The 22203-nt window shown below is 53.6% G+C and overlaps 2 protein-coding genes across 4 annotated transcripts in view; one reads left to right on the top strand and one right to left on the bottom strand.

The window, feature by feature from the left end:
• TINAGL1 (tubulointerstitial nephritis antigen like 1) overlaps positions 1-22203 on the bottom strand; it is a 181908-nt gene that overhangs the window by 23988 nt on the left and 135717 nt on the right. The window lies entirely within an intron of this gene.
• On the top strand, positions 57-22013 carry PTP4A2 (protein tyrosine phosphatase 4A2). 3 transcript variants are annotated; one of them, XM_013184234.3, is made up of 6 exons: positions 57-130; positions 11450-12105; positions 13698-13790; positions 18248-18378; positions 20391-20465; positions 21581-22013. In XM_013184234.3, the coding sequence occupies exons 2-6, from the start codon at positions 12010-12012 to the stop codon at positions 21687-21689; spliced, it is 504 nt and encodes a 167-aa protein (XP_013039688.1). In that variant the 5' UTR covers positions 57-130; positions 11450-12009; the 3' UTR covers positions 21690-22013. The 3 variants fall into 3 exon arrangements, with proteins under 3 accessions (XP_013039688.1, XP_047905579.1, XP_066838740.1); XM_048049622.2 differs by lacking the exon at positions 57-130 and adding an exon at positions 1262-1411; XM_066982639.1 differs by lacking the exon at positions 57-130 and adding an exon at positions 2699-2855.

Genomic DNA, 22203 nt, shown 5'->3' with positions numbered 1-22203 from the left:
TACTTCATCCCCTTAAGGACGCGAATCTCATTTGGTCTTTACATGTCTCGTGACAGGGCCCAGTTTGCAGCAGCCGCTCGTGTGGGGCTGGAGTCGATGTGTGTGGACAAACAGCCTCCGTCGGCAGCAGGTAACGGCGCGCCTGGACCCTGCGCTGCCCCCTCGCCTCCTGGGTGCTGGTTCTAAGCAGGACCTGCACACAGCCGTCACTCGGCATCAGTGGCTGGGCGTTCCTGGTGCCTGTAAAGCCTTGGCTCTGTAAGGGAGCTCCTGGTGTTGGCAGCTTCAGAGCTGCGTGGCTCCCTGACACGCGTGCCTAGTGTGTGCCTTCTTTGCCAGGTCTTTCCTCGTTCATGCGCTGTCTCTTTCACCCCAGGTGTAAATCTTCAGTGTAATTTTGGGTATGTTTCACTGAGATTCTCTTTCCTTGCCTGTCCTGTCCTTACAGCTGCGTTACTTGTAAATGCTGTGGCGCCTTCCTGGAGCCAGGCGGTGCTAGCTCTGCTCTTGGAAATGCTGTCCTCGCCCCAGGGTTTCCACCTGCTGCCTCAGTCATACTGTGCACAAGCAACTTTCCCCTTGCTGCAGCCAGCCCCTCTGCTGTGCTTGTGCAGCTGTGAGGGAAGGCTGCCACCAGCCATTTGATACGGACCCATCCCTCCAATAACTTCAGCAAAAAGAGATCCACGTGGCTTTCCTAGAGTTTAATTTCTAGAGGAAGGTTGCCCGATGGGGCCCTGGTCTGGAAGTTAGGAAATCTGGGACCGGTTTCCAACTCTTTCCAGGCTTTTTGAGTGGAACTGGACACTTAACCCGTCAGTTCCCCATCTGTAAATTGAGCTACTTCTACTTCCTTTGTCCTCGGACTGTTTGATCTGCTGGGGCGCAAAGGGGCAGAGATGTGTCTGTTACAACCTTGTGGAGCCCACAGAGAGAGCAGCGCAGCCCTGAGCTCAGCCAGAGCCTCCAGCAGCCGCTGAAAAAGAGTCGCAGGGTGTTAAAATGGACGTGGTGCCCTCCTGGATGGGGCAGGGCGACGGGCAGAGGAGCGACAGCTTTCCTCTGGCCGAAACCGGGAGGTGGGCCCGCCGCAGGGACGGCGGGGTGCAGCCAGGAGCCGGCGGAGCAGCGCCTTTGTTGCGCTGCTCCCCAGGAAGAGGCCCGGTGGGCCGGGGCACCGGGCGCTATGCAAATGGTGTGCGTCAGCGGCCCCGCCGGGCCGAGGGGCCCCGCCGAGGGCTTCCTGCGGGCGCGGAGGACACAGAGGCCGCCTTGTTCCAGCCCCCTCGCTCGGCCGGAGCAGCGGCGATGCCGGCGGTGACGGCCCGCCCGCCCTGCCCCCGGCCCCTGCTCCGGTAATTTGGTCTCGGCAGGCAGGGAAGGCGGCGGTAGGCTGCGGCTCCCGATGAAGGTACTCCTTACGGGGTTAACGGGCGCTGCCCCGGGGCGCTCGGCGAGCCCAGCCCCCGGCCGAGCGCTTCCCCGCGCCGGGAGCCCGGAGCGGTGTCCGGATGCCCTCTAGCGGGGCCCGGCCCGGCGGCAGCTGCACCCGCGGGGCAGCTTCGTGCGGAGAGGAACCGAACGGCGCTGGGGAGAGCCCCGCTGGGGCGGTGCCGCCCTCCGCAGCCCCCGGCTTTGGGCTCCCGGGGCGGCTCCGCCTCGGTCCCCCCGGGCTGCCCTCAGCGGGCACGGGGCCGGCGGGGAGGAAGGGGCAGGAGCCGGGGGCAGCGCGGGGAGAGGGGAGCGGGGCCCGGAGCCGCGCCGTGCCCGGTGAGGCCGCCTGGGGGCCGGTACGGCCCGGTACGGCCCCGTGCAGCCCGCTCCGGTACGGCCTGGTACGGCCCGGTACTGCCCCAGCTCGCCTCCTTCAGCCCCCGAGCGCCACGTGGCCGGGCCGGGGAGCTCCGGGTCCCGTTCTCCCCCCCCCGCCCCGCGCTCTCGTGCCGGCCGCTCCGCGTTTTGAGGCAGTTTTGGGTTTTTTCCCCCTTTTCCCTTTTTTTCTCAATGGGAGCGGCCGCGCCCGCCAGGCGGAAGGCGTGGGAACGGCGGGGCGGGCCGAACCACCGGGCAGGGGGGAGCGGGGGGGGAGCGGACCGTACCACTGCCTCCCCGCGCGGGGGGGTGCTGCTGGCGTGGAAGGGCCGGCGCGCACGTGGGGCCGGAGGGCGAGTCCAAGTGCGGCGAGGGGGCGGGGCGGGGCCCAGCGACCCCCCCCCCCCCCCCCCTCCCCCTCAGGGCTGCCCGGGAAGGGCCGGGCCGGCGCCCAGGGGGCGGGGTGGGCCGTACCACCGCACCCGCTGCGCGGGGGGAGGGGTCGGCGTTGCGGTGATGGCGGCGGGAGGGCGGTGACGGCTCCCCACAGCCCAGGTGGGGGCTCCGCGTTTGGTTGCGCGCCTCCAGCCCGCTGAGCGGCGGCGGGGCTCAGCGGCTCCTCGCCGCGCTGCTCTCTTCACACCCCACGTTCCCGAAGCACCCCCGCGCTGGTTGCAGATGGTCTCTCCCGGCGCGCAGAGCCGGGGCGGGCGGACCGTACCACGGACGCCCCGCGGGGGGGAGGGGGAAGGGAGGTAGGAGGAGGCGGGGAGGCTGGGCCGTACCACGCGGCGCGGGGGGGCGCGGCCTGTGCTCCAGCAGCGTCCGGCGGCGCGCGGGCTCCCGGCTCCCTGCAGCAGCGGCCGGGCCCCGGCGGCCCCAGCCCAGCCCAGCCCCGGCCCCGGCCCCGGCCCCGGCCCCGCCGCCTCCCTCCCTCCTTCCCTCCCGCCCGCCCGCCGCGCCCCTTCCCGCCCCCCTCCCGGCCCCGCTGCGTGGGAGGCGCCGGCCCCGCTCGGCAGAACGCCGACCGCTCAATGCCCGCGGTGAGGGGCCCGCGGCGGCGGGGGGGGGGGGACACGGGACAGCGGCGGGGGGGCAACGGGTGAGGAGGGGCCGCGGGAGGCCCCGCAGCCCCCGCCCCGGGGCGGGCCTGGGCCGGGGCGGTGGGGGGGGGCTGCGCTGCCCCCCTCGGCTTTTTGGGGGGGGTTCCGGGCCGGGGGGATGGGCCTGGGGGGGCTGCGGGGCCGGGGGGGGGCCGGGAGCCCGTACGGGGCCTGGGGGGCCGTTGGGTTCCGGGGGGGCTCTGTTGGGAGGGGGGGGTCCCCGGTGCCCTGAGGGGCTGGGGGGGGGTCCCGGCCCTGGGGGGGCTCCGTGGGGTTTTCCTACTTGCCGGCCCCCCCAGGAGGAGGTGGGTTTGGGTCCCCCCCCCCGCCCTGGGGGTTTGGGAGGGGTGCGGCCTGGGGGCCGGGGGTCGCCCCTCACCTGCGGGACGGGGCCGGTTTGGGGGCCCCCTGGGCACAAGCCCCCCCCCCCCCCCCCGGGCTGGTTCTTGGGGATACCGGCGGTTACGGGACCGGGGGGGGCTCCCCTTCCCTGTGGGGTTGGGGTGAGGGGGCCCCACGGGGCGGTTTGGGGCAGCGGCTGTGCCTCGTACCCGGGCTCGAGGTGCTCAGGAGGTGTTTGCGGCCTGCAGTGGGGGGGGAGGTGGGGAGAGGGCCGGGGGGGCGCATGGGGGCTTGTACTGGGCACGGGGGGGGTGCCTGGAGGTCTCAGAGGCGAGGGGGGGTCTTGTTTGTGGGTGTGCGGGGATGGGAAAGGAGTTGGAGAGGAGGTGGGGGGCCGGCAGGGCCGGCTGTGCGGCAGGGAGCCTGCCTCGTGTCCGCCCCGGGGGCGGCCTGCGAAGGGGAAGGGGTTTCGCTGGGGAGTCCGGGGGGGGGAGAAGGCCTGAGCCGGGCTGGGGGGGACCTCTTCCAGCCGGGGGTGGAGCTGGGAAGGAAGGGGGGTCTGGGAGGCGGTGGGTTTCCTGGGGCGTGAGCGGGGGGCAGGGTTGTGGAGCCGGAGAGAGGGCTGATGGCGGGAGCTGACGAGGGCTGAGGGTGCCGGGAGCGAAGGGCCGAGGCGGGGAGCGGTGTCCGTGCTGGGTACGGCTGGGGTTTGCCCCGCGGGGGGGGGGGGCGAGGAAGCCCAGCAGCGGGGGGCCGCAGGTCCGGGGGTGTCGGTGCCGCAGCGGCAGCCCCCGTGCCCTCGTGGGGAAGGCTCCCGGCGAGGCTGGGTCACGGCCTGCGTTTTCTCTCGGGGCAGCTGCGTGCTGGTTGCTCTCGGCGTGAGGAGGAGTGAGGCGGAAAGTTGGCTCCTAACGGCGGCCGTATAAAGGGAAAGCGGCCGCAGAGCTCCCCGAACCAAGCGGCCGGGTTCTGACTCAGAACTGCAGTCAGTATTTAAAGGAAGGAAAAAAAAAAAAAAAAAGATAAACCCACCGCCAGCAGCAGCCTAAAAACTCTATCTTCTTATGACTCAGCGTGTAGAAATACTTCGAGCCGGTGAACTCAGCTGCTGGAAGGGAAAGGTCGCCGGGAGCTGGAGCTACGGGGAGGCGGCTCCCGCGTTTGTAGGGGTGCGCGGCCGGGGCTGCTGGCGGGGTCTGGCTGGGAGGTTGTTGCCTACGCCCCTGGGAAGGCGGGTTCTGCCTCCGTCCCTTGGCACGGGGACACCGCGGGGCTGCCCTGCGGCCGCAGCCGGCTGCCTCGCTCCTGCCGCTGGACTTTGCCCCGTGCCGGAGCCGCGCTGGGGAACGGCCAGGCGGCCTCCGCTGCCTCGTCCTGCCAGAGCCGGGCCGCGCCGGCCGCCTGTGAGGGCACGTTGCTGTCCTTGGCTCGAGGAGGAGAGTCCCCGGCTGCAAACACGGCTCTTGAGGCGCCGCGGGGCGAGCGGGGACGCTTTGGAAGCGGTGCGGGGTGTGTCGTGGCGGTGTCTTCGGAGGAGACCCGTGGGTGATGTACGGGGGTGCTGGCAGAGGGAACTCTGCGGTGCCTGTTGGTCTCGGGCTAGTCCGGCCGCGTGTTTGCCTGGTAAAGAGCTGGGATTTAAAACAGCTCTGAGTAAACGTTGGAAAAAGAGACCTAAAGGCTGAGAATCTGGGCTGGAAATTGCGCTCTTGACACACGTGAATCGCAGCGCGAGGCCAGGCCGGCACCTGCAGGCCGGTATCGGAGGCGGATATCCCGAGAACAGAGTACCCTCAGAGGGGCTGCTGCCTTCAGGATCGCCTCGTGGCTCTTTTTGCTAATTGTGAAGGGCGAAAGGAGCCTGAAATCTCTCGATCCCTTCTTCTCTTCTAACCTCGAGCGCCGGGTTGCTGTCTCTCCTCAGGGCGCTGTTGCAGGTATCTTTGCTCCCCCTTGTTTCTCTCCTTTGTGCTAACAAGTTAAATTCTTCCTGGTGATCCACGCTGGGAGCCTGGCTCTGCTCGAAATAACGCACCGTGGATCTTCACAGTTGTGACGTTGAGGACGTGCAGTGCCATCTATCAGCAAGCTTCGGTTTCAGTTGCGAGGCTGGCTTTAACTGCCACAGGAGCGTGGACGAGGAGCCAACTCTCCACGAAGTCATTTTTCCAGCAGAGGTAGATGGCAAATTCAAAGTGAGATGAGTAAGATGCAAGTAATTCGGCTCTGCAGCTTCACAGAATAACATCCCTGTTGCTGTGCGGTTGGAAATCGCTTTCAAGTCCTGCTTGACTTGTTAATGGTTTTTTTTTTCTTTAGATACTTGATCCTAAAGTGTGAGAATGTTTCCTCCGAACCGCTGGGGAGGCCGGTGACCTGGCGATGCGTTTCCAAAAGCCAGCAGTTGCCGCAGCTCAGCTCACCCTGCTGATGTTCAGGAACTAGTTTAGAGTCAGTAACCGTGAGGTGTTGGCTAAAAGTTGCTTTTGACTTTAGGTATTCGAAGTTAAATGCGATTTTTTGGTTTGAAGAGGATAATAGTGAGCTTGGATCCCTCTTCCTTGGGGGGGGGGGGGGGGGGGGGGGCGGGATTTGGTTTACACTTCAAACGCTTCTGCTAACTTCAAACTTTTTGGGTATGCAAGTAATATTCAAATGTGTCTTCTGAAGGATTTTTTTAACCATGTGGTGGGTGGGGAAAGCGTTCAAAAAAACTCCCGAGTGTCAGACCAGCCGTGCTAAGCGGCGAAGCAGGTTCTGTCTCACAGGGGAGGAAAACTCCGCAGCGCAACGCACGTGTGCGGGCCCTGTCCGAAGGGCCCGGGGACTCTGCCTGATCGCTTCGCCGCCGAGCTCGCCAGGATGGTCTTCTCCGTGCGCTGGTGCCTGCGTTGGAGACAGTGGTTGGACCTCACCCAGGCTGAGGGAGAAGCGTTTCGTGTGTGGTGCCCGAGTTCTGGCTCTTGCTGAGTCTCGCACGGCCCATCCGACCGTTCTTACTGCTTCCTCATGCGTCGCTTGCAAATTGAGATTTTTTTTTTTAATCTGGACTTTTTTTTTTTTTTCAATCTCGCAGAGGCAGATTTGTATCTGCTGCTGTCGGTTTTACGGCCCGGGACGGAGCGACCGGGGTAGCGCAAAAGGAAACGCATGAGTCACCGGCAGAACTTGTCAGCGCGCGGGGAGGGAGCTCCGCCGCGGGGGTGGAGAGGGTGGAACAGAAAGATTTCTGACCTCACCCCTCCCGAGGCACGTGTCGTCCCGAGCAGGCTTCCTTCGGAGCGCGTTCAAGAACTTTTTTCCAAGAACGCTAGCTCCGGAGTTTCTTTCCTCTGCGTGCGAGGGGAGCTGGTGCTTTGCAAAAGGTGGTCGCGGTTCCTAGCGACGGGGTCTGCGCTGCGTTCGGGCCGACTGCTTTTGGGGCTCGCGCTGAAGCCCTTCCTTCAGGGCTGGGTCTCCAGGACCTTTCCGGTGGGGTATGGGCGCAAGGCGGGTCGCTCGGAGGGGCGATGCAGGAAGAGGAAGTGAAATGCACAGCGCGTAGTGAGCGCCAGGAAAAGCAGGGCCGCAGCGCCCTAGCGGAGTGGAAATTTTCACCGTCAGGTTTTGCACCGGCAGCGCAGCGTGGTGCTCATTTCACGTGTGCGAACGCAAACCACAGGAATGAGGTTTTATTGAAGAGGAAAAGGAAAAAAAAAAATCAGCAGCTCGTTACCTAATGTCATTAGCGTTCAACGTGAATTCCCACTTAGGGGGCAAAACAAGCGGAGGCACTTTCAAAATACCGGCCTCCAAACACCGAAGTATTCTTCTAACGCCGACCAACAAATTAGCGGGCTTTGCTCCGCATCCTGTGCTCCGGCTTATTTTGAAAGGTGATCCGGGTGACCTTTCCAAAGGTATCTGTGTTTTGCAATCCGGGCAGGCCGCAGCTGTTGCGGGCTGTTGAGCTGTCGCCGCGCAGCTCAGGAAGCCCTTCTGGCCGCGTGCTTGGGAGGTGGTGGGACCGGGAACTCCCTTGTCCCTTGTTAATACTTTTTTTTTTGTCATCAGATCCGTGCCCCCGAGCTTGCACAGCTCCGGTACAGAAGGGAAGAGCCCTGCTGAAGCGTCTAATTCAGGAGCCAGCGCGCTGCTGGGCTGGTTTTCTCCTTGAGGCAGTCTCGAGTGAGATTTCTGTCAAGTCAGGAATTCATTCAGCTCTTCTCTCTGAATTAGCTAGCCAGCCTAAATAAACAGACGGGGGTGATGGATAGGCCTGCCCCTCGCTTACGTGTTAGGGATATTCGTAGGATTTTGGGACGTTCTTCTCAGATTGGCCCCATTAGGCTTCGTCAGGCGTCCCCCGCAGCTCGTGGTGGAACTGAAATGAGTCACGGCTGTAGGTGCAGGGACTGTCACAGCCCGCTGAGCCTGGCTGGGGAGATAGGCATCTCGATTGATGATTATTCCCTGATAATTAAGTTAAACGACATCAGGAACTAACTGCCAGGCATTTCCAGCTCCTCTCAGCTGCAGGAGTCGCTGCCGCTGCTGCCCCTGTTCCCCTGCTCTGGTTCCTGGCGGAGCTCTCGCGCCCCGTTCACCGCGTGGACGTGTGAGATGTCTGCTCCCTGCCTCAGAGCAGCCACAGAAAGTGGGTTGCGCCCTGCTCCGCCTCGCTTTCCGAGGGTAGGAAGAGGGCTAACTGGCCGAAAACCCATTTCTTGCGTTATGCTGTGCCGCCGTCGCTGCTGTTGGTCGTCATGGCCCTGATGGCGCGCAGCCCTCCTGGGATTTCGGCGTGCCGACTCGCTTGCTGACACCGGGAGGGAGAACTTTGCAGGTGTTTACCTGGGGAGCTGAGAAGTTTCAGACAACGGGGTTCTCTCCCAGTTAGAAGCCCGGTTTTTCTCACTGAACTTGAGCTAACGTGTGCAGTCGAAGTCACGGGAGGAAGGGATGTCTGTGTCAGCAACCGGGCTGTGTTAAGAATAGGATTGGGCGCTACATAAACTTCTTATCCTTCTGGAAATCGTTTTTCAGACTTAAATACAGCGCTTTACATTTTTAATCACTCCTGAGCTATTAGGTAATTAAATGCTCTAGTAACATGCCTCCGGGGAAGGTAAGGTGGTGTCGTTCCTGCTCGGCAGATGAGTCAAGCTCCTGGAAGCAGCTTGGTCAAGGTCAGCCAGGAGCAGTCGCAGATCGGAGCGCAGGGCTCGAGCTGGTGATGCCCTGCGCCGCGCTTCGTGTGCTGGAACCTGTCAGCTCCCCGCGTCCTGCCTTAATGGCTCGGTAAATAGTTTTTAAAAAACATCTTTCAAGTAATTGGGCTGAAATTCCCTCTGATCTGCTCGAGGGAGGAGAAGTGTAACAGTGATGACCTGATTTGATGCGGCTCACGGCTCGGGTGGCGCCGGAGGAGGCTCCTCTGACCCCGTTATTGCTGCCGAAGAGAAAAATGTGTAAAGGATTTGTTTAAATACGGCACAGTCGCTGTTCCCCCCGGGGCGGTGTGCTCTGTAACGCCGTAAGCCGCTGGTACCCGGCTCCAAGCTCTGATCTCCTACGCCAAGATGTGCTGATGACTGGTTTTGGTTTAAATCACCTTGCGAGGTCCTGAAAACTTGGTTTTGGGACTGCTCCTCTGGTGTAAGCGTTCAGGATGCGTCAGGTAGCTTGAGCCTATGTTTAAATCTGGGGAAACCCCCATCCCAGGGTTTCTGTGGAAAAAAAAATGTTTTCTGGCGTAGTTTTACAGGTGTGGGACGCGTGTGGCTGCTGTAACTGTGGTGGTTGTGTGCTCGGTGTGTCACAGCCATCGCAGAGCGCGGCGCTTTGTGGCACACGTGGGGTTCAGGAGTGCAGGTGAGGAAGTTGTGACAAACGTGCAAGAACTGACGAGCGAAAGGACCTGAATATTGCGTGCTTAGGTGGGACTCCTCCATCTGGGGGGAGACCTTAATCCCGCAGTCGCTGTGCTGATAAACTATTCCAGGATCCGTTTCTGCAATCTGTATTCGAGTCACTCGGTGAGAACTGCTTTAAGGTTGGGGGAGGTTATTGGAAACATCGCTGTTCTTGCCTCTGGCAATCCAATTAATGTATGTTTTTGGCATTGAAAGCTGTTCTTGAAGGAAATAATTGCTGTTCTTTGGGTGATTTTTGACTTCATGTCAGTGAAAAAGGTAATTTTGTGCTACTTAATTTGACTATTTTAAAGCGAGGGTCTCATTAAAACGTTGAGCGCACCACAGGTTTGGGGTGTGAATTTCCAGGCGTGCGTTTCCCTAATTGTATTCGCTGCAGTGTGCCACATTGCCCTTTCTGTTCAAGTCACAGGTTTGTGACTCCTGGGCTAGTTTGGATTTTACTCAGCTGCTTGAAAACTTTTTCTTTAAAAAAGCAAAGTGTCTGCAGTGGGTCTCTGGCTTTATGCTTTTTACACACCTTAGTTCTTTCCGCTTAAGGGTCTGCTCTGGCAATACGCTGTTCCAAAACAGATTTCGCCATTTGGTGGTTTCCCCGCCCAGCAAAGCTGGTTCCCTCCTCTGCAGATGAAAATTTGGTGCGCCTGAAGCCGCTCTGTACCTGCGAGGAGGTAACGAAGCTCGTTGCCTTCTGACCCCCTTGAAGACGTGACACATCACTGCCCTGCTGCTGCGCGCTCGGGAATTTCAGCAGGCCTAGGAGGGCTCGTCCTGTGAGCCGGCAGGAGGTGGGGGACGGAGCCGTGGTGTCTGAGCGAAATCTCGGCCTGCCGTGCCGGCGTCACGGTACCTGAAAGCTTCGCCGGCGTCTTCCCAACGAGCTCGGCTTCCAGCACGCTGCTTAAAAACAGCTGAGCAAAGCCTGGTTTCACCTGCAGCAGCAAAAGCCGGGTTGCTTACCAAGTATTTCAGCCTTAAACCTCCCCCTTAGGGTTAGTTCAGGTTAGCTCCGTCCTCTCTCAGCAGTCCCATCAGCTCTTGCTGTTGCTGAACCAGCTGTGTTTGGAATCCTCTGCAAGGATTGGGAGCTGTTGCCGCTGCCTTAACGCTGCAAACGGAGATAAGTCTGCGAGTAACTAAAAGTTACGGCAGCGCAGTGACCGCCGCCTTGCTCTGGAACCGACCGATTCCTGGAGGATGCCTCCCTGCTGCTGCTGGCAGCTCGGTGGCACAGTGCTGGTGACGCTTCTGGGCTACCAGCAGTGCAAATGCCCTCCTCTTTCTGCTCGTAGTGCTCCTGCTGTTCAGAAAACGAAGCCATCGCGTTGTGGCCACAGCCTGCGGTGCTGGGAGGCACGGCTGTGCCCGACGTGCTGGGGGGAGCTCGGGGCTGGGGCTCTCGAGGCTGCGGCGGCAGCTTCAGGTTTGTGCGTTGGACGCGGCCGTGTCCCGCCTGGTCCAAGCAACGCTTCGGAAAGGCAGGCAGTCCTCCCTCTCGTCGAACGGAGAGCTTTGACTCGCAAGTGGTTCGTTAACTTGGGAGTGGGTCCTCGAAACCTGGTGCGAGGCGGAGAGCTGGGACGGAAAGCGAGCTGCCTGCGAGTGCCACGGCCCCGGGAGCTGGGGTCCGCGCTGGGGCAGCGCTCACAGCCGCCGGCCCTGCCTCCGCGACGGCGCCTTCGCTCTCTGCTTGTCCTGATGGGCTGCGGGGTGAACGCTCGTTTCTGTTGGGCTTGGGAGTTGTCGGTTTTCCATTATCCTGCTCGCTCTGAACATAGTGACTTAAAAAAAAATGTTAATTTTGGTGTAATTAGCATCCTGTTTACCTCCTGCTCTTTATGACCTCGCTCGTTGGAGGCGTTAGTCACTGGCAGCGTGTTGTTCTGGGCAGTTTTAGTCATGGCTGTTTTCATAAATCGTCCTGAATGGTAGGAGCTTGAATCAATGGTGCAGTTTGTTTGTGTAGGGTTAGCCTGCTGCTTCCCCTCGGACGCTTACAGGCGGCAGCTGCACGGAGGCTTCTCCTGACCTGCTCGTCATTTCGGGGCTCTTCGTGCAGCGTTGAGCAAAGCCTAAAATCTGAGGTGATCGGAATCCTCCACGGGAGGAAAGGAGAAGCTGCTTCGTGCTACGCTGAAAGAAATGACGCAGTTGGTACCGACTCATTTCAAAAGCTCATACCGCTGCTAATAGTTTAAAGCTTCAGGATCGTTAATAGCTGGTGGTTCTGCAATGAGAAGCAGGAGTTCCTCTTACGTGGTGTTTTCTTCTTTGCAGGTGTTCTGTTGGAATATACGTCGCACATTTATGGCGATTCTGAGCGTGAGGGCAGACTTCTGCCAGGCCCAGCACAGCATCCTGGCTGACAAGTGAGCCGAGAGCGGGGGGTTTCACGTGCCATAATTACTTTGCCTTGAAGATTCCAGACACAGCGAACACAAATATATGGGATATCTTCTGCCCATTGGAAGCATATTCCTTTTACTGACTCTAGCAAAACTAAGCGTCAAGAAAACAAAGTGGAGAGAAAACCTGCCCTTACCTTTTTGCCTCACCAGTGCCTAAATGTAGAACAGGCTGCCTAGTCTTGCATGTAGTCAGAATTCGTGGAGTCTGAAGGATACCACCTGCAGCAACTGAGGCCGAAGTTGAATTCAAGTGGATTCTGAAGCAAACCTGCTTTTCTAGAAGCGAAGTCTCTAAGGAACAAACACGTCGAAGCAAGCTCTGATCAATCCCAGCCATTTTAGTGGTCTTTTTAATGTTTTCTGCTGTGAAACGTTTCTGAGGTTATTGATTTTTTTTTTTTTTGCCCCTCACGCATTTTGTTTGCCATTATGAACCGTCCAGCCCCCGTGGAAATTACCTACGAGAACATGCGTTTCCTGATCACTCACAACCCAACCAACGCAACCCTCAGCAAGTTCATCGAGGTAAGGCAGGCAGATGAAATACCGTCCTTCTTCCCTTCTGGGTTCCTCGTGTGCTCATCGTTCCTGTAGAATTATTCACACCTGTGGGTCACAAAGCTTGGAGTGTGTTACGTGCTACCTGAAACAAGGCATTTTTTTCTTTAATATATTTCTTAAATATGTTGTTGACGTTCTCTTGACAGTGTGAGAATTCTCTGATTACTTTTTTTTCTGAATCTTGCACTTCTTTAAGTAAGAGGGACTGGGTGAGCTGCCATTTCAGAATGCAGCCCTGCGCCCTTGCCATCGTTCTTGTCGTGGCTTCTGAAGGGCTGCGTGTTCTGTGCTCTAAACATAATTTTTCATTAAATAATACGGTGCTTCTAATATATTGCTCATCTTTTGGCTTTTAAAGTAGCAATGAATGGAATTGTAACTGATTTCTGAACTTCCTTGTCCCTTAAAGTAGGATTAAGCGCAGTGCTTACGCTGATGTTTAGTTCGCGGGCTATTTTCCCGGGCTGCCCCGCTGCCCCCGGAGCTGTCCTTTCTCAGGGATGAACGCTGGCACCTGAAGCACCTGGCAGCTGCCTGGGTCTGACTGTGGGAAGAGTCCGTTACGACAGACGGTGGAACAGAGCGTCACTGACACAATAAGGTCTTAAAGACAGCAAAACTTAATAGTCATATGACCTGAAAAAATAACAAATAGTGTCATCTACTACACATACACTGTCTGCCACCGAAATAGCAGTACAGTGTATTTCTGCACTCCAGTTTGCTCCAAACCCGCTGTATCTTTGTGCCCTTTGTATCCAGAGGACTTTTATCTTGCCTGCATAGGCCCTTTTCATTCCCAAGAGATCCTGTCATCTGATACTGCTGTCTGACTGCAGCAGACTTCCATCACTTAGCAGCCCGCTCTCCACCGTGAGTCCGCTCATACATTAGTGGTTAATTTGTTCTGAAAGCCACATCTTTTAGTCTCTGTTTTTTCAGACTGTGGATTGTCTTCCTTTATTAGGAGGCTTGAGTCTGGAATAGATACTGCTAATTGTGAAAAGTCATATTGACTCAGTCCAAACACGAGAGGAAATTCTGCTCGCTCTATCAACCTTCAAAGTGAACTGGAACAGCTTTTGTTTGATCTTCTGATTATTTATCTAGCACAATGTGCTACTTATAGCGCATTACAAGGAAGCTAGAGTATGGTGGTGTGTGTTCTGTTCCTCCCTGCCTCAAAATGTCAACACTGGCTGCAGCAACCAGTTCCAGGCTTCTATTTAAAGAGAAAAAGAAGCTGCATGGAGAGTATAAGCAGCTATTCTAATTTTGCTCGTACATATGCATTTTTTTCCGCCCTGGCGTTTCCCCAGGGAGGAATAATTCGGGGGTGTTTCACGTTTATTCCTGTCACTTGTAGCCCTTATCCTAACGCAGGTCATAAACGCTCCTTTCACAGCTGGCCCTTGCTCCTTCGTCGTGCAGTCACCTGGGAGCCGTGCAGGTCGTACCTCTGGCGTGGTGTGAAATCTTTGCTTTTGCAACTGATGAGAAAGTTCTTGAATTTCTCCTCCTGCCGGTGTGCTCACATGTTTTCTTTCTTCTTAAAGGAGCTGAAGAAGTACGGAGTGACAACCTTGGTGCGAGTTTGTGATGCCACTTACGATCAAGCTCCTATCGAAAAAGAAGGAATCCAGGTTCTAGTGAGTTGTCTTTACCACTGTCTATAAATGAGAATTGCTTGTCCACGAGAGCTGGGGATGGCTTCGTGCTTTGGGAAGAGCTTATGACTGTTTCGGACTGGCCAAAAACTGTGTGATCCCCTGCATCAGACAAAGCTGGTCTTGAGAAATTCACTGTGCTTCTGTGAAATGTGCCTGCTGATGAATTTCTACAGCCCGAGTGCTTTAGTTGGAATAGAAATGTCTGCTCCTGGGTTTCTGGATTTGTTGAGATACTCAGGATGCGTTTTAGTGATTAGGTTGATGCTAATCCAAAGAGAATTCACAGAACTTTGTTCCGTTCAGCCTTGTGTTTCACACAACCCTGCTCAGTCCTTCCCTCTCCACACAGCACTTGTTGGCTTTACATTTGACCTTCTCAGGATGGAGATAAAGCTCCCTTCTCTCACGCTCAGAAGCTGCTGCCTGCTGAGCCCCCAGTGACACGTTGCTGGGTCGCTGCTTTTGTGTAAGACCCAGGTTTCCGTGGGCATTTCCGTGGGGTCAGTGGCTGGGAGCACAGCGCTGGTGCTTCCCTGCCGGGCAGGTGGAAGGAAATCCTCTGCTGCTGCTCCTGTTCCTGCACAGTGACTGCCCGCATTGGCTGCTACTGCTGGGTGTTCTGAGCATTTATTATTATATTTTTATTTATTTTTGAGTAGGTGTGTGTTTGAATTAACCTTGCAGGCAGTATTTTTCCAGGCAATACTTCTGAATTATTGCAGTGTGTTAGAATCAGTTTATTTTACTGGGGTGAGTAACATTCTGTTGTGAGGCCAGAAATTGCATCTCGCCGCCTCCTTGCAGGTAGTTGGTCTTGTGTTGGTGCTGCTTGTTGTGTGTGCTGGGTGGTGGCTGTTGGGTTTTGGTTTTTTAATGGCTCAGTTGGAGGAAAACCTTCAGTTTTCCATTAGGAGAAAAGCTCGTACTCTGGCGTATCCGTGAAATTCCACGTACAGGTCAGGCAGGTTTCTTGGCTCCTGGCCCTGGTAAGCATTTACTCCGGTTCCAGGCAGCCACGTGTGCCTCCGTGGTGGTGGAAAACTCGGTCATTCCAGGGCTTCCAGGCCCCTCCGGCCGCGCGCTGGAATAGCATTTTTGTTCCTTCTGGAGCTCTCTTGGGCTTAGGCACGCTGCGAATCCTCTAGCCGTGAGGCTTGTCAGCTTACCGGAGACTGGAAGGACAAACCTGTGGCGTGTAAGCCCTCAGAGCCCTGCTTTAAGCTGTGGGTTAGGGGATGTCAGGTCCCGCGGCAGAGCAGGGACCCGAGTTCCTGCTCGGAGACCGAAGGGCAGTTTCCCCATGTCCAGCTCCGCGGATGGCATTGCTGATCCCGATGGTCCCAGTCGTGATCTTGTCTTCGTAACTGACTGTATCACAGCGGTGTTTGGCTGTGGGGGATCAGTTAACCAGTTACTGACACGACCGTAGCTTTTCTTCCCCGTTAATGCGTGATTTTTCCAAACCGAGCCCCGCTGCTGTTCAGAAGCGGCGCTGAGCTACCAGCTGGCTGAAAAAATCCCCCATTTGTTTAAAGCTAGTACTTGCCTGTAAAAATAACAAAGGTTTAAAAACGCAGCCTGACGGAGCTTGGCGTCTGTTTTAAAACCGCCGAGGTCAGAAGCGTAGTGAGACCCCAGAAAATGAGAGCGTTTCAGCACAGCCCGCTCCCGTGCCGCGGTGCGGTGCCGAGCGCTGGCACGCGGGGCACAGCGCGCAGATGGATGCCTTGGCAGATGGCAGAGTGAGAAACGGGAGAGCGAGCTGCTCCGTGCCCGGCGTAGTACTACTGCGGGCGTGTTTATCAACAGAGATTAAGTCCCAGAGCCGGGCAGGGATGGAGTTAGGTTCTGGGGGTTTCTGTGCTGTTCCTACAGCTACGTTCATGTGCGAGGCCTTGTAGTGTGAAAATGGTACATCAGAAAAAGTGTTTTTCCTGCTTTTTTTTTTTTGCACTGACTAGCAATCAAGGAGGGCTGCAATAGTTTTGTTCGCGGTAAGGATCTAAGACACGTTTTGTGGTTCTGGATTTCTTTCCGCTCCGTGCTGTCGGGAGCGCCCCGGTAGAGCCGTGCCTCCGCTGCCGGCTGCTGCTTCTGCATCGCCACGGGCCCTGGTATCAAAGGTGGGATGGTCCCGCGCTGGTGGCCGCAGTCTCATCCTGTGCAGATGCCGGCAGTTCTGCCGCACCTGGGCTTCGAAGAAAAGGGAACTCTGTGGCTTCACAGCCCTGGTGCTGCCCCGGGTCAGCCCCGCTCTGCGCCGCCGGTCCTGCGGACGTTGCTGGCTGACAAACCCGGCGCCGCTCTGCTGAGCAAGGCTGCTCCAGATAAAGGGTACATCAGAGCTGCCTTCACTGCCTGTCGTCCTCCCCAGCTCCTGCAGGGTGGCACGGAAGCGCTGCGCTTTCTGTTGGTGCAAACTCAGCGCATCGTCCTGGCTGTTAATGGCTGCTTTGGTCGGGGAGCCCAGCAACTTGTTTCCTCTGCTGTCCGACGGGTGCTCGGAGGTGTTGCTGGCAGAACTCGTAATTAGGGGAGGAGGAAAACACAGACCTGCAAAACTTGGTTGCTATTACTCCTCTAGTCCAGAATTACTCTTGTTCCCCGCTCCGGGCAGTGTCCCATCAGCGCCGCTGTCATGCCGGTGGTGTACCAGTACTGGGAGGTGATGCTCTCCCGAGAAACGAGGGTGGTCATTAATTAACTCTCGGCAGCACGTGCCTCGTGCGGACGTGAGGACTGACACGCAAACAAAAGTAATGCAGTCACATACTGCGTGTGGTCTGCAGGAAGGGATTTTAACCTAACCCAAAAGTAGGATGCAGAATTGAAATGTAAATCCTGTTCTCTGCAGGTCGGGTTCAGAAGAAAGCATCTTGCAGTGGGTAAAGCCTCTTCTCTCCACTGCCCGGGCGTTTCTCCCTGGGACAGCGCATGACACGAGGCCTAAAATAATACTGCTAGCAGAGTGTGATTGAGTGGAAAATCTTGTAAAAGCCTTTTATTGGAAAGAACAAGATTTACCTTATGGTGTTGTTGTATAGCCTTTCAGCTTGCTGTGCTGTCCCAGGTATTTTTAGTTTCCTACTTCCTTTAAAAAGGAGTGCCGCACGCTTTCAGGCTTTGTCTTTCCGAATTAATCACATGTAGAAGGATTTCACTAACTTGAAGATTTCTGGTTTTGCAGTTCTGACAGATGTGCCCCTTGCAGCTTTTTAACGGTTGCACATCTGCAGGGCTGCGATCCTCCGTGCTCAGCTCTGCTTGCTGGTCGGGAAGCAGCGGGGTAGCAGTAGGCGCAGATCCAGGTGAAAGGTCTGGCGTTTTCTGAGCCTTCCCTTGCGCTTGGTCAGTTTTCGCACGTTCTTGCAGGATTCAGAGAATATTGCTTGACATTAACCTGTTCTCAAGATACTGCTTGGAAAAACTCGATTCTAGCCAGCGAAGGAAAAGGAGGGTTCCCTTCCAAGCAGTGTCCCTTCCATTTTGCGAGGTTTTTGAAGAACGCCAAACTCTGGTTATCAGTCTCTTTTGTGAAATCGCGTTGCAGTCCGCTAATGAAAAGCGCTAAATAACCACGAAGTAGGACTTCCCCCCGCATCTCGGAGTGTTCCTGTTACAGCACTGCCCGTGTCTGAGGTTGTGAAATGTGCTGTTGTGCTCGAAATACAGGACATGTAGTACCCCTCTCAGCACAGGCTCCAGGAGGGAGCCGTGACCTCGAGAAAATGGGAAGCTTCTCACACGTAATTTTGGTTTCCAGCCATTTTGATGACATTAAAGGTAGCCTAGATAGCTTAAATATTGGCAACCCCTTTTACGGACAGAAATGAAACTTTAAATGCTGCTTTGTGGACTTTGCCACTGCCTAAGCACTCTTCTTTTTTGCTTTTAAATATGGTGTGGGGTTTTTTTTGGCTTGAGAATACCCAGGTAATGCTAAGTCTTGCTGCTCACTGGATGCACTGAGAGCTGTGCAGGCTGTTTAATTTGAATTGTCATAGAGTACCATCTCTGCAGTACAAATAGTATTTTAAAAGGTTGACACAATCACAGGCAGAAGTTTACAGAGTTCTCATCTGTCAAATATTTATTTGAAATGTCCATTGATTTTTGCACTTTTTTGGTAAAATGAGATTTCAAGGGCAGCTATTAAAAAAAACGATTCTGCAAGGAAGTTATTGTCAAGTTCTATTTAAATTTTATTGAAAAGCCTAATACAATGGTTGTTAAAAATTCAGTGTTGCATTACGATACTGACTTGCAAACTTCTAACTAGAAAAATACCCACGAAAGGGATCAGGAAAATATTCTGTAAATATTCATGTTGCCCCCTCCCGGTTATGGTTACCTTGCTGTTGCCTACGGATTGAAATGTGATTGTGTGCATGTGCTTCAGGAACATCTATAGCTGATATCTTTTTTTTCCTTCAAAGGACTGGCCGTTTGATGATGGAGCACCACCCCCGAATCAGATAGTTGACGACTGGCTAAACCTGTTGAAAACCAAATTCCGTGAAGAGCCTGGATGCTGTGTCGCTGTTCACTGTGTTGCAGGGTTGGGAAGGTTAGTGCTCTGCTCCCCGGGTTTTCTGCTGGGCTCGGTTAGTCGATGCATTTGGGAGGTAGCTCACAGAAGCTGTTAGGTAAATGCCAGTATCTGTGTTTTGTCCCAAGTAGTGCTTTAAAGCATCATCATCACGATTGTGTCATTAAGCAAAAGAGATTTATTGCAGCTTAAAAATCTTCAGTAATTTCATAAGCCTGATCTAGGATCAGAGGAAAAATGTGGAGTGATTGTTCAGGACACTTCTCTCAATCATGTACGACACACAGGCAATTAGAGGCGTTACTAGTTTGGAAGTGTTTGTTTTTCTGCTAAAACGAGGTCTCTTCTGCTAGGTCTCTTACGCTTTTTGACAAATGCAATATGCATGCATAGTACCATTTCCAAGGCTGTATGGTTTTTTAAAATTTCCTCCTGTTTTCAACTCTACAGTATTAATCGTGGTAAATAAAAAATTTAGAAAAACTGGTTCAACTGTTGACTTTCTTACTCTAAAGTGGCTTCACCTCAGTTTTAGAGAAGTGTTAGGCTTTTATTTCTTGCTCGCATGCAGACGTGTTTCTCTCCTTCTCACTACTCGTAAAGTAACTTCCTTCTGTGGGAAGAACTTCCTTTCAAGGTGAAATAAAAAGTGCTGCTCAGAAAGCTAAATGCAACCTTCGTATTCCCACGTGTAATCCCTAAGTGTTGTTTGTCCTAAAACTAGGACAAAATGGAGCCTAACTGTTAGTATTCTCACAATAGCCATGGGACTGTTAATATTTAAGGATCTGAATGAGTAGGCAAGAAAGGTGGATTAAAGAAAGTTCCTCCTCTGGAGAGGAAGAGATAGGGGAAATGAAAAGGTACAGAGAGAAATGGCGAATGTTTAGAGACAAGAGCCAGCCAGGTAAAACCCAAGGCAATTAACATGATTTCTTTGTCCATTTCTGCTCTATTTTTAGCTGAGGAACACCTTTAGGAAGGCGACCACGTGTAACAAGTGATATTAAACTGCCTTTTTTTTTTTTTTTTTTGCATAATGCCAGGCCAAACTGTACCAGAAGCTTCCAATCTTCTGTATATATTGCAGCCTCGTGTGGTGTATCTGTTCCTTACACAATTACCTTTTTGCTGTTGCTGTCAGACTGTTTTTGGCAGAGGGAAAAGGGAGAGCTTTACAGATTTAGCTTTAATCTGGAAAACTGTGTGCCTGTAGTAGGGCACTAAAACTCAACTATAGTAGAGATTTTTTTTTCAAAACGACTTCTGAGATTTCAGATTGTTCCCCTTGGAAAGTGAATTCTTCTGTTTGTGCAGGTGCAGCGTGGCAGTGATAGTGAGTTGTTTCTCCTGCACTGTATTTGTGTTTAGCTATGAGTACAAGTTGTCCAACTGCTAGCACCTGTTCAGTCCTTTACTGCTCTGCCACCAGAGGTGCCTGTTGCAGCTGTACGTGTTCAGCGGGGTGAACACCAATCCAGGAGAAAGCCGATGTGTACTGTGATCTTGGCTTGCTGGAAAAGCCAGCTCTGTGCTCTGAACTGATCTCCTAAATGAAGACCCCGAAGTAGAAAGCTGTACTGCACTGCCACTGGAATGCCCAGCTCCAAGAGCAGCATGTAATAAATAAGATTTATCTGTAAAAGTCATCTGTTCGTAGATCTGTCTCATGTACAGCTAAACCTAGTGCTGTAAGAAGCAAAATACATCCAGGTGATGTTACAGACTGCTTTTACCAAAGTAGAAAATTAGGTTATAGTGTGATGAGAAAGCATAAACATCTAGAACTATTGCTTCATGCCCCCAAACACTAAGGAACGCTATTTGTGTGTGTGTGTGTGTCCACTGGAAACAGAGCTGCCTGCTAAAAGAAATTTTGCATTAGATACTCAGCAGGCAAATGGCCTTCTGTAGATAACATTTAAAGAGGAAATACTTAAGCTGTTTGTTTATAGATTAATTTGATGCATTTTGAAGGATTCAATCTATAGTTTCTCCAGATCTTCCTTAAATATTGATTTTTCCTTTAGGGCTCCTGTCCTGGTTGCACTTGCTCTCATTGAATGTGGAATGAAGTACGAAGATGCAGTTCAGTTTATAAGGCAGTAAGTTAAGCTTCTTCATTCTCAAAATAAATTCTCGCTTTATGTTGTATTTGAACAGCATGCATCTTCATAAAGGTTCGTTAGACTTTTTCACTTGTTTTCTAGTCGTTATATCCTGACAATATGGAACATGACTTTGATGTTAATGCTGGGGGTGTGTGCCCTTTTTCTCTGTGTCAAGCTGAGGATTAAAGAATGATATCCCTCCTCCTTTTTTTTAAATCTGGGCTTACATATTAAGCCATTAGACTAAGACCCAAAGCTTATGGAGGGGGAGGCAGCCTAGGCTAGGGCTGTAAAAATTGCGGCTGGAGTTGGACATTGTCTAATTGCTCCTCACTCAAAAAAAATAAATCTAGTGAGTTTGGGCCCCCAAGCAGCTCGATTTCTCCAGCAAGTAGGTGAGCATCAGCACTCCTACAGGCGTTGCGCATGAGTGCGTTATCCACTCAGGAAATGTCAGCAGCCACCTTGTCTGGAAAATAGCAAAACTGGTAAAGGATGAGAATGCAGAGCCCTGTTGGTTTAGCAACAACATCAGATCTTGAAATGAAGCCCAGCAGGTAAGATTGATGTTGAATGAGCTTTGTCAAAAAAGCAATTCATCCTCTTATGGATTCCCAGGGTCTCCAGTTATCTTTGTAAACTATATTGATGTCAACAGATTTTTCTGAACTTTTCCTTTTTTTTAAATTGCTTTTTATGTTCCTAGCTACAGTACCTTTCACATTGAGAAGTTCTTTTCTGAGCACCTCTTATATATTTCTAACTGACTGTCATGGTCTTACTTAGCTAGTACAAGTAGCATGTGCGTCTGCAAGGGAAGGGTGACCTTGTGTTGTTCAGTGACTGCTGCTGGTGCTGGAAATAAACTCTCCCAATCCAAGAAAATATGCTGAAATTTGCTAATGGGATTTTGATTTCAATATTGGCACGTAGGTAACGAGCTGCATGTGCTGGTCTAGTTTCTTTCCTCACAGTGTCAATGGATGCCAAAATATTGTTTTATGGATACAGAAAAGCTTTGGAACGGGGACTAATCTGCATTAGAATATATATGGTGATTGAAGCAGTACGTTTTCCATTGATATTAGCCTTCATTCTGTTTGTTTTAGGAAAAGGAGGGGAGCTTTCAATTCCAAACAGCTGCTTTACCTTGAGAAATACCGACCTAAGATGCGATTACGCTTCAGAGATGCCAACGGTCACTGCTGTGTTCAATAGAAAATCTCAAACGAAGGCAGAAGTTAGCATGGCTGTTTTCTGGACTCTTGGCACCTGGAAATGTGAATCTGGAATCAAACTACGTCATCAAATTAGTGGTGGAGTCAGTGCTCCTCAACCTCTGTCCTAATGGTGGTGATGATTGGAAAAAAATAAAAATAAAAAAAAATTAAGAGAAACATTTCAGTGAAGGATTGTTTTCTCCTTAAGCTGCAGTTTGAACATCTGCAAGGAGAAAAGAAAATCAGTTTCTGAACCTTCTGTATTTTTAACTTTTTAAGAAAAGAAATAAAGTAAATTTTATGTCTAAGGAAAACCAGCAGAGCATTGGCTTGTGCAGAAACTATTTTCTTGATTTGAGGAAAGTACCCTACGATTAGGGCCTGACGCATTAATTCCAATAGGACTCTTTTAAATAGAGTTGCCTTTTTTTAAACCTTGCTGAGAGCTGGCAGACAGACAGGAGGAGAAGCCTCTGTTGCTGTATGGGAGCAGTCTGACAGCCTTAAGCCCA

This window comes from Anser cygnoides, chromosome 24 (genome assembly GCF_040182565.1).
Source record: "Anser cygnoides isolate HZ-2024a breed goose chromosome 24, Taihu_goose_T2T_genome, whole genome shotgun sequence".
Classification (NCBI taxonomy): domain Eukaryota; kingdom Metazoa; phylum Chordata; class Aves; order Anseriformes; family Anatidae; genus Anser; species Anser cygnoides.
This window is presented reverse-complemented; position numbering and strand designations above follow the sequence as displayed.